Consider the following 13,597-nt stretch of genomic DNA (forward strand, 5'->3'; position numbering starts at 1 on the left):
ACGGACTACGTGGGCAGTATGAGTGGAACGTGTAGGATCTGCTGAATCACAGCTTTAGAATTCATTTGATTTCAACAATGCCGTGAGAAAAATATCAAGATAACTAAAAAAAACAGCCTAATTTCAATATAGCCATTTGGAAAGCAGATTTCACATTAATGTAAAATATGCAGTTTAACTCCTGACTTTCATTCTGTGTACTGGAATTTACTCTACTGCTTTTTTTATTTTACGGTCTTATATATTATATTATTGCTTATATAATGCATATTTGAACCCGTTTCCTCTCACAGTTCGTCACAATAGTTTATAAATGTGATTAGTACTCTGAGCCCACAGTTAAGTCCTTCTCTCACTCACCTTTCCGACAGTGATAACTCCCTCCTGTGTTTCTTTGTCAGTGGAGATGTCGAACATGTCCATGCCGTCTCCACTAACGATGGTGAAATACATCTCAGCGTTCTTCCCGATGTCCCTGTCGGTGGCTACAATTCTCCCAACTGGAGTGCCAGACTTGGCTGACTCAGGAACTCTGAACTCGTGAATACCTGAAAATATATGAAATACTGTCATCTAAATGAATCAAGACTGGTGCTGCTTTTATGTAACCCCGCTCTCTCAATTTGGTTGGGATTCCATCCGGGCCAGGCCACCTCCCAGAATGCCTTACTTTATTGGCCTGTTTATATTTTTTTCTAAGACAAGCTCATGTAACTCCACTAGACTTGCTTGAATTTGTCCCAAACTTGCCATGCTTAATAAAAGTCACGGTCTGAGTATGTCGACAAGCCAATTTTCACTCAGAGTTATAGTGCCATCTACTGGCAACCGGAAGTGGCTTACATGGCATTTACATGATGTATACACTTGTTATAAAGCATGTTGATGCATGTTGTCTCGCCCCACACAGTGGATACAGGAAGTGGTGGACTGTTTGCAAAGCATAATTTCCAGCATCACTTCATGCAGGAAAAGCTTTAGAAGATGAAAAAGGACTGATCTCAGGATGACGCCGGAACTTATACCCGGCTGTGGTCGTCCAAAGTCAATCATCTCATGTATATATAAATGTCTGTTACATTTTAGAACACATTAAACCTCTTATTTTATGCATGTGATGCAGTATTTTATTACCTCTCAGAAACGCCTCTATGATAGTAACCCTCCTGTTTGCTGGAGAGGATGTGGAAATCTGTCTTTTTGGGATTGCCCTGCTATCACAGACTATTGGAGAGGGATACACACCGCCCTACAAAACATGTTTGAGGGTGAAATACCTTTGGAAAGTAAGACCATGTATCTGGGATATTTACCTAAAAATGTCAAAAAGAGACAAATATTTATTACATGTACTTCTGGTGGCCGGCAAAAAGACTCTCATCAGGAAATTTAGTGGCATCTATTGGTCAATTGCAGTCAACTAAATACCCCTCCCTTCCTTTCCAAGTGTGTAGAGAACTATGGTGGCCTCTAGGTAGAGATAGGTATCTTAAGGATTTTTTACTAGTAGGAGCTCAATACGTATTCAATATTGTTCATGACTAAATAATTCTCTTTAAAAACATATATAGAATTTTTCATGATTAGAATTTAGTAATATTTTAATATTTTTTAGAAGAGCAACATTAATGTTTACAACAACAACATTCCTTTATAAAGTAATTAATATCTCACTGGAAACAAAAATGTCAATAAAATAATCAACATTCCTGGGTGAGAGTGTGTTTCATCATTTGTATGCTGTTGTCTTACTCTGAGTGAAGCGGGGAGGGTTGTCGTTGACATCAGTAAGGGTTATGTTAACTATGGTGGTTCCAGTGAGCCCTCCTCTCTGTCCAGCCATATCTTTAGCGTCAATCACCATCTGATAGTGCTCCCTCTGCTCGCGGTCCATGTTGCCAGGACCCAAGGCTGTCCGAATCACACCTGAACAAAAGTAACACATGCTTTTGTTTAAATTCTGCTCTGCATTTTCTCTTTTCATATAGCCCCCTTTTACCAGCATCCTAAATCTAGCTAAACTTCATAGAACATATTTGTTAAGGTTAAACTTAGGGGAACACAGCAGACCTTCTCTACCTGCGTTTGTTTGGGTGGTTGAGAAGATAATCTACTGTCTGTTTATTTTTGCACAGTAGATTAAATCAGGCATATCTACAATGGTTATTCATATTCATCTGATAAGGAGTTTGCAGTATGGGATTTACACACACACACACACCACACACACACACACACACACACACACACACACACACACACACACACACACACACACACACACACACACACACACACACACACACACACACACACACACACACACACACACTGAGAGAAAAAGCAGAAGATAAACTGATATCATCTCAAGTGCAGAGCTCAGTTATAAAGACACAGCTAGCCTCATATTTACAGCCCAGTTATTTGTTTCCCCCTTTTCTGCATTTCGTGCTTTTTATTTATTTATTTGTTCGCTTTATTTATTATTTATGTCCACATATTTGTTTATCAATAAGAAGTGGGCCTTAATACAAAAGGTTGAGAACCCCAACGAGTTCATCATGCCATACACTGCCACTCACTGGCCAGCCAAAAAAAAAACAAAACAATATCAATAACATCAACTAATGTGGTAATATATTTATTAAAAGAGAGAGACAGTGGCTGAGGAGTGAGGAACATCAACATTTTGTATTACATTGAACAGTAGGTCAAATATGATTTGTTTGACATTTTTAACACTTTTAATGTGGAAAAAAAAGTGAAACCTACCTAAAATAAAATGATTCATTTATAACATGATTATAAAGTTACACAACTCTTTTTATAGTTTTAGATCAGCATATGTATTTCTGCCACCCCTTAAGATCTCTATACATATCTCTATGCATATTTCTGTAGATCTGCCACTGCTTGAAGGTTTGATCCTATACATGTGGATAATTTGTTTTTTAAAGCCTAAACAATAAGAGATAACTCATTATGTTCTGTTGAATTGTCTTGTGGATATGTTGTGCTGTATCTGATTGCCTTTAATTTATTTTCTTACTGGAAGTGATAACCAACAACTCCATTAAGGAGAGTAGGATTTAAAGGATGATTATGTCAGACATACCTGTGTTTGGGTCAACAGAGAAGTACGGGTGTCCCTGGCTGATGCTGTAGACCAGTTTGGCACTGCTCCCATACATACTATCATCAGCATCTGTAGCCGTCACCTGGATCACTGATGTACCTGGGAGATACACATCAACATGGCTATGTTTTAATAATTTGAAGACAATAATAAGTAGAAGAACAGTAAACATTACACTAACTCTCCACCAGTCACTGTTTTCCTTACCAATATCAGACCTCTCAGGCACACTACCGGTGTAAACTTCTTTGCTGAACTTAGGCTCGTTATCATTGATGTCGTGTAGTTTGACAGTGAACTCGGTCTCTGGCTCCAGCTTTTGACCTGTCTGTTTATTGACCACTGTGGCTCTGAGAATATAAAAAGCCTTCTCCTCACGATCCAGCCGGCGAGTGGCGTGCAGGTCCCCGTTATTCTCATCGATGACAAAGATACTGCCGGCCCCCTCACCAGACAGAACGTACTTGACTAAGCCATTGCCGTAGTCCTGGTCCGACTTGAGCTGATGAGGGACACACAAAGAGACACTATTATATATCTTCTAACAAGTATTGTGTTTGTATCCAAGCCTGATGTATCTTCTTCCTCTGACCCTCAGAACTTCATTGTTGTTAAAAATGCATCAGTGTGCCTTACTGTTGCACTGAATTCCTCAATTGTCATGAACACACTCCGTGTGTACACCACTGAGTACATTAACAGCTGCACCTCCAGTCACCAGTCCGTCAAGCTCCTGAAGTTTGCGGATGACACCTCCCTCATTGGACTCATCTCTGGTGGTGGGAGTCTGACCAGCTGGTGACTTGGTGCAGTCAAAACAACCTGGAGCTCAACGCTCTAAAGAGTGAAGATGGTTGTGGATTTCCAGAAGCCCCCCTGGCACCCATCACCCTATGTAAGTCCCCTGTCAACGTTGTGGAGTCCTTCCTCTTCGTGGGCCTGAAATGGGAACTGAAGGAAAATGCCAAGAACTCAAGATAAAAAAAAAGCTTGGGTCAAGAAATCAACAGAAAACTTGACAACCTGGTGTCGGAAATGCAGAGTTTGTCTGCCCGAGTTGGAGAGGCGGAGACCCGGGTGGAACAGGTAGAGGACTGGGCGATGGAGGCGACAGGAGCGCTCTGCACCTGCCTGGAACAGAAAAGACCCCTGCAGCAAAAACTAACGGACTTAGAGTCCCGGTCCAGGAGAAACAACATGCGCCTCTTTGGAGTGGCAGAGGGAGAAGAGGGAAACTCGCTACCACAGTTCATCGTGAAACTCCTCAGAAGTGAGCTGCCATTACCACAAGACTTGGATCTGAAAATACAGCGAGCTCATAGGACCGGGGCACAGAAACCCCGTCCCGAAGCCACACCGAGACCTATCATTATCAACTTCCAGGAGTTCACAACCAAGGACTTGGTACTGAGAGAAGCTTGGAACAAGGGAAAAATCCAACTGGGTAATAGAACTCTCTACTTCAACCACGACTATCCGACAGAGTCAAGAAGCGCAGAGAATACAACGGGATAAAGACAGCCTTAAAGGGGATTCGCTTCCAAACACTATACACGAATATCCGGATCCACTGGGATACGGGGACCCAAATACCTCAGTGCAACATTATATTATCTGGTCATTATTTTTCATGTTTTACCTGAACCCCACCTGAATCTACACAGGCCCCTTTTAAGAGGCCTCTGGGTTTAAATGCTGTCTTGATTATTGCACTGTTTATTGTTTTTAGCAAATAAATTATTCTGATTCTGTAATTTATTTTGACTCCATCCCACATACACTGTTCTGCTGACACAAATACTCAATAGAGCTCCAAATGTAAATTAATCCAAAGCTGAAAATGCACAATTTTCTCTTGTTGGAGGAAATACATTTACTCAACATCCCTTACTGCACCGATGCAAATGGGCAAAGAAAATGGAGAAGTTTGATGGGCTTTGAGAATGTATGTTTGCTGTCAGGAGAAGGCCTCATGGAATATAAAAGATCCAAACGTTATGTTTCTATGTCAGTTTATGTCTGTGCAACCGCCCTTGTGTAAAGTATTAGAGGCTTTATCTTCTCGCCGATACGGTTGTCGGATTGAAGTTTTAATATAAGTCAGTTTGGAAAGCGAAAACAAATGTATTGAGTGATTTAGGACTTGGATCTGTGTTTGTGAGTTTTTATCCAATTGGTCAGACACCTGTTACCATACTGCTACCCTGTGCAGTTCACCAGCATTCTACTTCCTCAGTGGACTGAAATTAATCCATGCAAAGAGCCAATTCATACATTTTTAATTTCCTGTGCTAGTGAAGTGTATGCAATTCTACAGCTATATTACAGTATCAGGACCAAAAGAAACATGGTGGTTCAGCCTAATCGGGTTTTTATTTAAATGAAACCTCTGTCTATGTTGAAAGAGCTGACTGATGGTGCATGAATGGAGGGGAAAAAAGATAGACCGGCCAGTGGTTGATGGCGACAGGTTTATGTAAGACGAAAGAGAAAGACCAAGAGAAACCAAACAAAAAATCTTCTGAAGGCAAAAACTACAGATACAAATGAAGAGAGAGCAGCAGAAAGCCAGAGTTTGTGTTGAGCCTGAAGGAGTAAACATCTATCGGATCTGATGTGAGATCTGCTGCTTTGACATTGGTACCTGCAGCAATAACCCTGCTCGCTCTCTGTTGCCTCTTGTCTTTATCTGTATCTCTCTACCTTAAGTGGCTCGTTGTTCACCTTTCATCCCTGCCTCTATCTGTCACGAGAGAAGGGCAAGAATCGGACCCAAACGCCGACAAATAAGGAACAAAAGGAAACTTTAATTCTTTCAGCAAAAATCCAAAAGTACTACCTCACCCCCGTGATCTATGGTGATCCTAACAGGACGAACTGACAAAGGGGAAATACACAAACAGGGATTAAATACACAGGGATGGTGCAGGTGATTGGAAACAGGAGGAAACAATCAGGACAGGAAGTGGAGGGAAACAGAGGACACGAGAGACAAGGACTTAAAACAGGAAACACAAAACAAACTACAGATCCTGACACTATCCTCCAGGCCAGGTGTTTGGGTGAAGCCTTTGATTACATGTGTGTGTGTGTGTGTGTGTGTGTGTGTGTGTGTGTGTGTGTGTGTGTGTGTGTGTGTGTGTGTGTGTGTGTGTGTGTGTGTGAGCTATTATAGCTTCTACTTCTCCCACTACAACCTGTGGAAGGTGCAAGCTACTTACAAACACTGTCCTGGTGTAGACTGGACCCGATCTGTTCGCAGCACGATACCCAAGTACCAATGTTTTGAAGCGGATGCGGGCGGCCACCGGTAACCAGTGAAGGTCGCGGAGGAGCGGAGTAGTGTGGGTACATTTAGGAGGTTGAAGACCAGTCGAGCTGCTGCATTCTGGATGAGCTGCAGAGGTCGTATGGCACTGGCAGATAGAGTCTAGGTGTGAGATGACCAGAACCTGTGCCGCCTTCTGAGTGAGAAGGGCACATATTCTTCTGATGTTGTGCAGCATGTACCTACAGGAACGTGTTGTTGCAGTAAAGTTGGCAGTCAGGGAGAGTTGACTGTCGAGTGTCACACCGAGGTGCCCTGGCGGGGCTAACACAGAGTTGTTGAAGGTAATAGGTCGTGGGTGGAAGAGCCTTTGGGAGAGATGTCAGTCAGACCGGCAGAGATTTGTGCTGCTACCAAAGGGCCTGGGTGTGTGGCTGAAAGAGAAGGCCAAGGAGAGAGCAGCAGGGGTACACGTGTTGTTCGGTATGATCCAAGTCTCAGTGAGAGCCAGGAAGTCAAGCGATTGCTTGCCTGAAATGAATTCTGCCTTGCGGTTAGCTGACTGGCATTTCCAGAGGCCCCATGTGACAAGGTGTTTGGTATGTGTGGAACTGTTGGGATGGATAACAGAGGAGTGATTGTGGTATATGTGTGAACAAGTCCGAGGCCTATAGAATCTACGAGTAGATATACACACACAGGTGTGGAAGGTAAACAGCAATATTTTTACTCCCCCCTCCGAAGACTCCAACAAAAGACCTCTATATCTTTATCTTCCGAGTCGAATGACCCCTATGTAAATGGTAAATCGACCTGTACTTGTACAGTGCTTTTCTAGTCTTCCAACCACTCAAAGCACTTCGTCACTACATGACATCACTCAGCTATTCACAAACTGATGTGAGGAGCTACGGTTCCACCTGCACATCAGAAGTAACTAACATTCACACACCGTAGGCACAGCTACGGGAGACATTTGGGGTTAAGTATCTTGCCCAAGGACACATCAACATGGAGGGCTGGGATCGAACCGCCGATCCTGAATGAACTTGCTCACCACTGATCCACAGGTCTTTATCCTCTGAGTCTTCACTCCAACGAAAGACCCCTCTGTCTTTATCCTCTGAATCTTGACTCCAACGAAAGACCCCTATGTCTTTATCCTCTGAATCTTGACTCCAACGAAAAACCCCTATGTCTTTATCCTCCGACTCACGCTTAAAACTCCCACCTGGATTTACACCCGAGTTGATGACAGTTAGCTACAGCTGTGTTGACCACTCCCCCAGCTCGTTAGTGGAATAGAAACTAAACTCAGCACAGGATAAAGGGAACCCTTCCCTTTAATTAGTTAAGTTTAGGTAAGTGTTACAAGAATCTCCTATTCTTGCCAAAACTGATTATGGACAAAGGTCTATTTACCTCAAAGATACAAAGTAAAATAGAGCTTAGTCCCTAGTGGAATTTAAATACAGGTCAAACAAATCCAAGCTCAAACAATTCAGATAGGAAAAGACAGTACAGACTAACAATCTAGTAGACCTAAGCAGATACAATAGTAGCAGAGAAGCTTCTCAGGTGCTCTGTGATCCCACAGGTAATTAAGTATTTTGGCCTGATGATGGCGATATATCTATGTCAGAGGACTACTAAAACCAGTAATATTCACAATGTGTTGACTATTTGCGGTCTATATTATATTTTTTTAGGGAAGAATCTAAAATTAATGTTTTGCTTTTGGGTGGGCATTATCTTCAGGATCCCTGAATTTTGCTCTACCTTCATGCTAAGAACAAAAGCTAAGATAAAACAGATACTATAAGTAAGACAGTTTTGGAGCTGTTGAAAGGACAGCTACACGTAGGTCAAAATAACAAGGATTTTCTGTGGATTTGATAACATCAATCTTATGACTTATGTTGGAGTACTTCTTTAAAATTATTGTCAAGAAATTTTAACTGTCTTTAACATCTTAATTTATTACTGATGCCTCTATATAACCAACATATAGAGGCATCAGTACTTACTGACAAGACCATCAGTAAGAAGACTGGCTATTTCTATACAGTTATCTTTTATAATTGTCATGAGTCCCCACTGGGAGCAAACACAAACTGCTGGATGCCAAAGCCGTATTGATTGGTCCGCTGGAGAGAAGGGAGGCAGAGGAGAACCAGAACAAGGACTGAGCTGGGCAGACTGTCAGATCCTTCCAATAGGTATAGTGCTGATAATAAGAATAAGGGCTTTACCTCTGCAGGAAGGTCCTCTGTAAGAGGACTTGTCTGTTTTACCGACCTCATCATTTTTAGCAGGGACTTAAATAAAAAATTATAGCAGTAGATCATGTATGGGGAATCCCTTTGACTTACAAGTTCAGGACTTTGCAGTGTATGTGGGACTTTGTTAAAAAAGAGAAACCAGACCTTTCAACAAAATATCTCTGTTTTCACACAAGTATGCGATCAAGAGATTGGTATTTATGCTTTCTATTCGATTCCCTGATAAAGTTGCACTGTGAACAACAAATCTGTATTAAAAATTGCAAGAGGAGCGCAAGTAACATTAGCAGCACAGCTAATGACTAACATACGGAGGCTTTGTTCAGTTACATTATGATGTGTTCCAGATCTACTCAGTAAAAATGTTAAAAAAACATTATGACAATGTGTTCAATGTAATTTTGTTATCATCTTTCTGATGTCAAACTAGTCTTATATGGCATTTTCTTCTGCTATTTATTCTTTGTAATGAGTTTATTTTCTGTTGTGCACTTTGGGAACTATGTCTATTGTTGATTTTAGTTGATTTGGTAGACAATGAGTTTCCCCACGGGTGATAAATAAAGCTTTCTAATCTAATCGAAAATGTAATTTTGGTTAGAAATTTGAATAAATCTTAAAAGAAGTTTTCACAACATGAATCAATTATAAGAGATGATTTTTAACCGGTTTAATTTCCTAACACTAGCTAGCTCTAAGCAGTGTAATAGATTATTCAAAGATAAAGAAAGATGTTTTCATCAATTAAAAATACATTGAAAATACAAATGTTAAAATATAGATGTCACTTTGGATAAAAGCATTAGCTAAATGTAATGTGATGATGGCTTTACTGACTTCAGGACAGCTGAAATGATTTTTGGGATGGTGTCATAAATAATAAAAATGCTGCTATAAACAAAAAAACAATATGTATCTGCCAATATGGATCATCAATGATCGGCAATTGGTAACGGTGTCAAACAAGTGTTACCTGGGAACTCTAAAAGTTATATTTGCTCCTTTTTATTCTTTTGTGCTGATCTGATCTGTGACTCAAATACGTAATACGATCTGAACCGTGACCTTTATGATGGTTGCACCTCTAGTTCTTAAGTTGATAATGATTTTAATTGGTTTATACCCAAGTGCCCACAATATAGGTAACAAACTAAAGAAGAAGCTAACGTAAAGTCTGAAGTCTGGCACATTCTTCCTTTCTTCCCTCATTTCCTTTTCTCCCCTCTCTTTCTAACGCCCCCTCGCTGCCTTTTCTCTCGAGCAGTGTTCAGTCTGATTCAATGTGTCAGTCTGCAGGGCTGCAACACCTCCATGCTTTCACCTAACACGAGCTGACGAAGCCTGCGGACCATTTACCACAGCACGTTACTCTAGAGGAGCGCATGCTTTCTGGAATCTCCACCATTCATCCTGACAATCAAACTACATTCATATTTATTCTGCTCATTGCTGTTTCTAATTTTTATTCGAAAAAGGTAAACAATAGAGCTAAAAAACACAAGATTATCCAGTATATGACTGTCACCACAGCTGCCAATCATAGTAACTGGCTTGTCTGCACTGTTGTCTGCAATGTTCAGTTTTTTCAAGTCACAATATATTAGTCTCCAATAAAATCCTATCATCTAATACTAGTTGTTGCTATTTAATAATTGGATGGAAGATGGAATTAATTGATTTGTGTGCACATTTAGAATGCCAATATGCAGGATTGGCATTCTGAACCATCTGCCTGAAGGCAACACCTGAAATTCTGGGTTCATAATATGTGTTGGGTCGTGTATCTGTGCCTCCCTGAGCACAGATTTTCCATAAAGGGGTTGAAGTTCGTGAGGATCTTTTTTCCCGATAATCTTTATAGCCGTTTTAGTAAGATGTGCGAGCTAAGACTTTAACTGAACTGAAAGGTTGCCACAAATTACACTCTATAGAAGCATTCAATAAAACAGAATCATGAGTTTACTATTAACACCATAAAGTCTAAGCCTTTTAAAAAAAATACATCTTCTGTTGTAGCCTAGAACAAAGGGTTTCAACATGCACGTACCATGTGAGCAAGCTCTTAATGTGGACGCCAATATATTTATATGAAGATAGCTGATTTATGGGTATATTGTGAAATGCTTAATGGCAGTGTCACACTCCGAACACAACTCATTTCCCGTGCACTAAGTACTTCCTCTTCGATAAGTTGCCTTATGACGTGCAACACACAAGCACAATCATAAACTGCTGACCTTATACAAACGCTCTTTCCCAACCCTCCCGGACAACCAGCTATATTGTGAAGTCTGGGAGCCGTAGTTACGACAGCTGTTGAAAACAGACACATCACAACACATCCTGCGGCTGGAGAAACCCAGCCATCCACATCAGGGATCCACGGTAAATTGCGCAGCTACAGGAGCAGCTTGGGGTCAGGCGTTGTCTTGCTCATGGACGAAGAGGTAACCAGTAGAGTCATTGGCCAAAATCTGTTGTTTTCTGCTGTTCCCCTCCCCTCTCTTCCTCCAGCCCTACCCCTACTAGCATTACCCATCCCAACTTAACTGCTCCCCCTTTTTTCCATAGCTTCATCAGCAGGAAGTTCCAGCGTCCTTTCAAATTATTTTCCACCTCCCAGTTTCCCTTTAGCCCAGTCGCATCTGCTCGACTAAACCGACCGGGTCACACGCTCAGGCCGGTAACAAAATTCGTCTTTCTCAATTAATAAATCCATCTAGCTCCGTCACTGCGAGCTAAACACTCAACAACCATTGAGGAGCCAGGACGACTGTTTGCCGTCCTGGCTCCTCAATGGTGGAACGAGCTCCCCATTGACATCAGCAGAAAGTCTCTACACCTTCCGTCGCAAACTAAAAACACGTCTTTTCCGACTATTCCTTGAATAGGGAAGGTAGAGCCGTAGTAGCACTTTAGCGGCACTTAAATGGCTCTTACTGATGGCACTTAGTAGTTTAACTTTATTGAAGAAATTGTACTTGCTTGATTCTTGTTGTTCTGAGTTTGGACTCATGGTTTAATGCACTTATTGTAAGTCGTTTGGATAAAAGCGTCAGCTAAATGACATGTAATGTAATGTAATGTATTCTACAACCCCCACTCCCCACTTTCGGCCGCTCTGCACTCAATCAGTCACTTCCCAACTACTCCAAGGAACTCACAACAGCACCGATAAAGTCGGAGCGAAGGACCTATTGTTCTTCTAATGTTTATTATTAGTGCTCAAGCACCCAAAATTGATATCAGGACTGGTGAAAAAGTTGATATTTTAGGGATCTCGCTTTTGGGTATAAAAAAAAGGCTCTATTTTGAATTTTAAGAAAAAATAATTTTTGAGAACTCTACTACACGTTCGGTTTGATTGATACCAAATTGGCTGTGGGGTTTTCAAACCGAAACACACACTCAGATGTTTGCAAAAAGCAGTGACTTACCTTAGGTTAGCACAGCAAGCTAATCAATAAGCTTGTAAATAATGTGAAAGCTTGCTGAGTCAACTTTAGCTGCGCTTTGGATACAACTGAAAGGGTTCATTTGGATTTTTTGAAGTGGGGTTGAATTTATCCTCACCATGTTCTGCGAGGAAAAATTCCGCTCTCTACAAAGCCAGTAGACAAAAACAATAACTTTACCTCACAGAACATGGGAGACGTCTCGATTAGTTATTTTGTTTGTGGTATTGTGTGACTATCAGTTCTGAACTAATGTGGGGTCCACACATCAATACATTGCTGAAGATCCTTACCTTGCCAATGTACTGGTAGTCGCTTCCTGTATACTCCTCCTGCAGGACAAACTGGTTCCACATCCAGCCTCGTCTCACTCTTTTGAGTAGATTCGGTCCTCTGACCTGTTTTTCAGTTCCCTCTCCACCAACTATCTCTATTTGCTGTCCACTCAAAGACCAAGCATCCAGGGACAGGCCAAGACAGAGCCATCCAATGCCCAATGAGATAGTCCTCATTTCTCTGGAGGAAGTGTAGAATCTACGGGTCACAAATGTTTTATTTTCCCAGCAGGATCACCTTGAATTGTGAGATGTTCTATCAGTCATAGTCATTCAGGTTTTGGCTGACTGGGGAAAGGAGCTGAAAAATAGGCAGAGAAACAGAAATGAGTACACGGCTGTGCTAAACATTGCAATTCTGAGGTCCACATTCAAATTACTTTATTGGCACCTAAACTGCTTGATTTATTAGTGAACAACAATGTTTTTATTGATAAGCAAATGTATGCAAAACAAGTTGTGGTAAACAGAGAAGAAACGTTGCCTCATTTAACATAACCACACACCTAAGGCTACCTTCGCACTACGTTTCCATTTTAAAACACATATCTTTTGTGGCATTTACTCCTAGTGTCCAAACTACGACTCAAAACCCTAAAACTCCAACGTTCGAAATGCAATGGTTTTCTGGGGACCTTAAAAACGATGACGCAAACATCAGTGTTCATGACTTGATTGGCCGTTCACACCAAAAACAAAGCACATTTTCCACGCGAGTAGATTACATAAAATGTCAATGCAAAGACGCAAATGGATGCGAGTAACGCAAATTTGACAAATCGTGCTAGTTGGGGGATCCTCCTCTGTTGCTCTCCTGAAGGTTTTTTCCTTTTTTCCCTGTGAAAGGTTATTTTTTCCTGATCTGATGTGAGGTCAAATGTCACGGATGTCGTATGTGTACAGATTGTAAAGCCCTCTGAGGCAAATTTGTAATTTGTGATATACAAAATAAACAGAATTGAATTAAATTGAAAGTTAAAATTTTTCTGATACGAGGGCATCAAACTGGTCACAATAGTCCGGCGAGTAAACTCACGCAAGTAAAGCGTGATGTGAACGCAGCATTAAGGAGTGTGCATAGACCCACTGACGTTCTGTGTGTCAGTGGGCTTTCCTTCACT

The 13,597-nt window shown here is 41.2% G+C and overlaps 1 protein-coding gene across 1 annotated transcript in view; it reads right to left on the reverse strand.

The window, feature by feature from the left end:
- The window catches only part of LOC117746942 (cadherin-6-like), a 29,459-nt gene extending 16,806 nt beyond the window's left edge, over positions 1-12,653 (reverse strand). The window contains 5 exon segments of the mRNA XM_034556291.1: positions 361-548; positions 1,753-1,926; positions 3,116-3,235; positions 3,344-3,638; positions 12,435-12,653. Of these exon segments, the coding sequence (XP_034412182.1) occupies positions 361-548; positions 1,753-1,926; positions 3,116-3,235; positions 3,344-3,638; positions 12,435-12,653 (996 nt within the window).
- Between the last annotated feature and the right edge of the window lie 944 nt (positions 12,654-13,597).

This window comes from Cyclopterus lumpus, chromosome 17 (genome assembly GCF_009769545.1).
Source record: "Cyclopterus lumpus isolate fCycLum1 chromosome 17, fCycLum1.pri, whole genome shotgun sequence".
Lineage (NCBI taxonomy): Eukaryota > Metazoa > Chordata > Actinopteri > Perciformes > Cyclopteridae > Cyclopterus > Cyclopterus lumpus.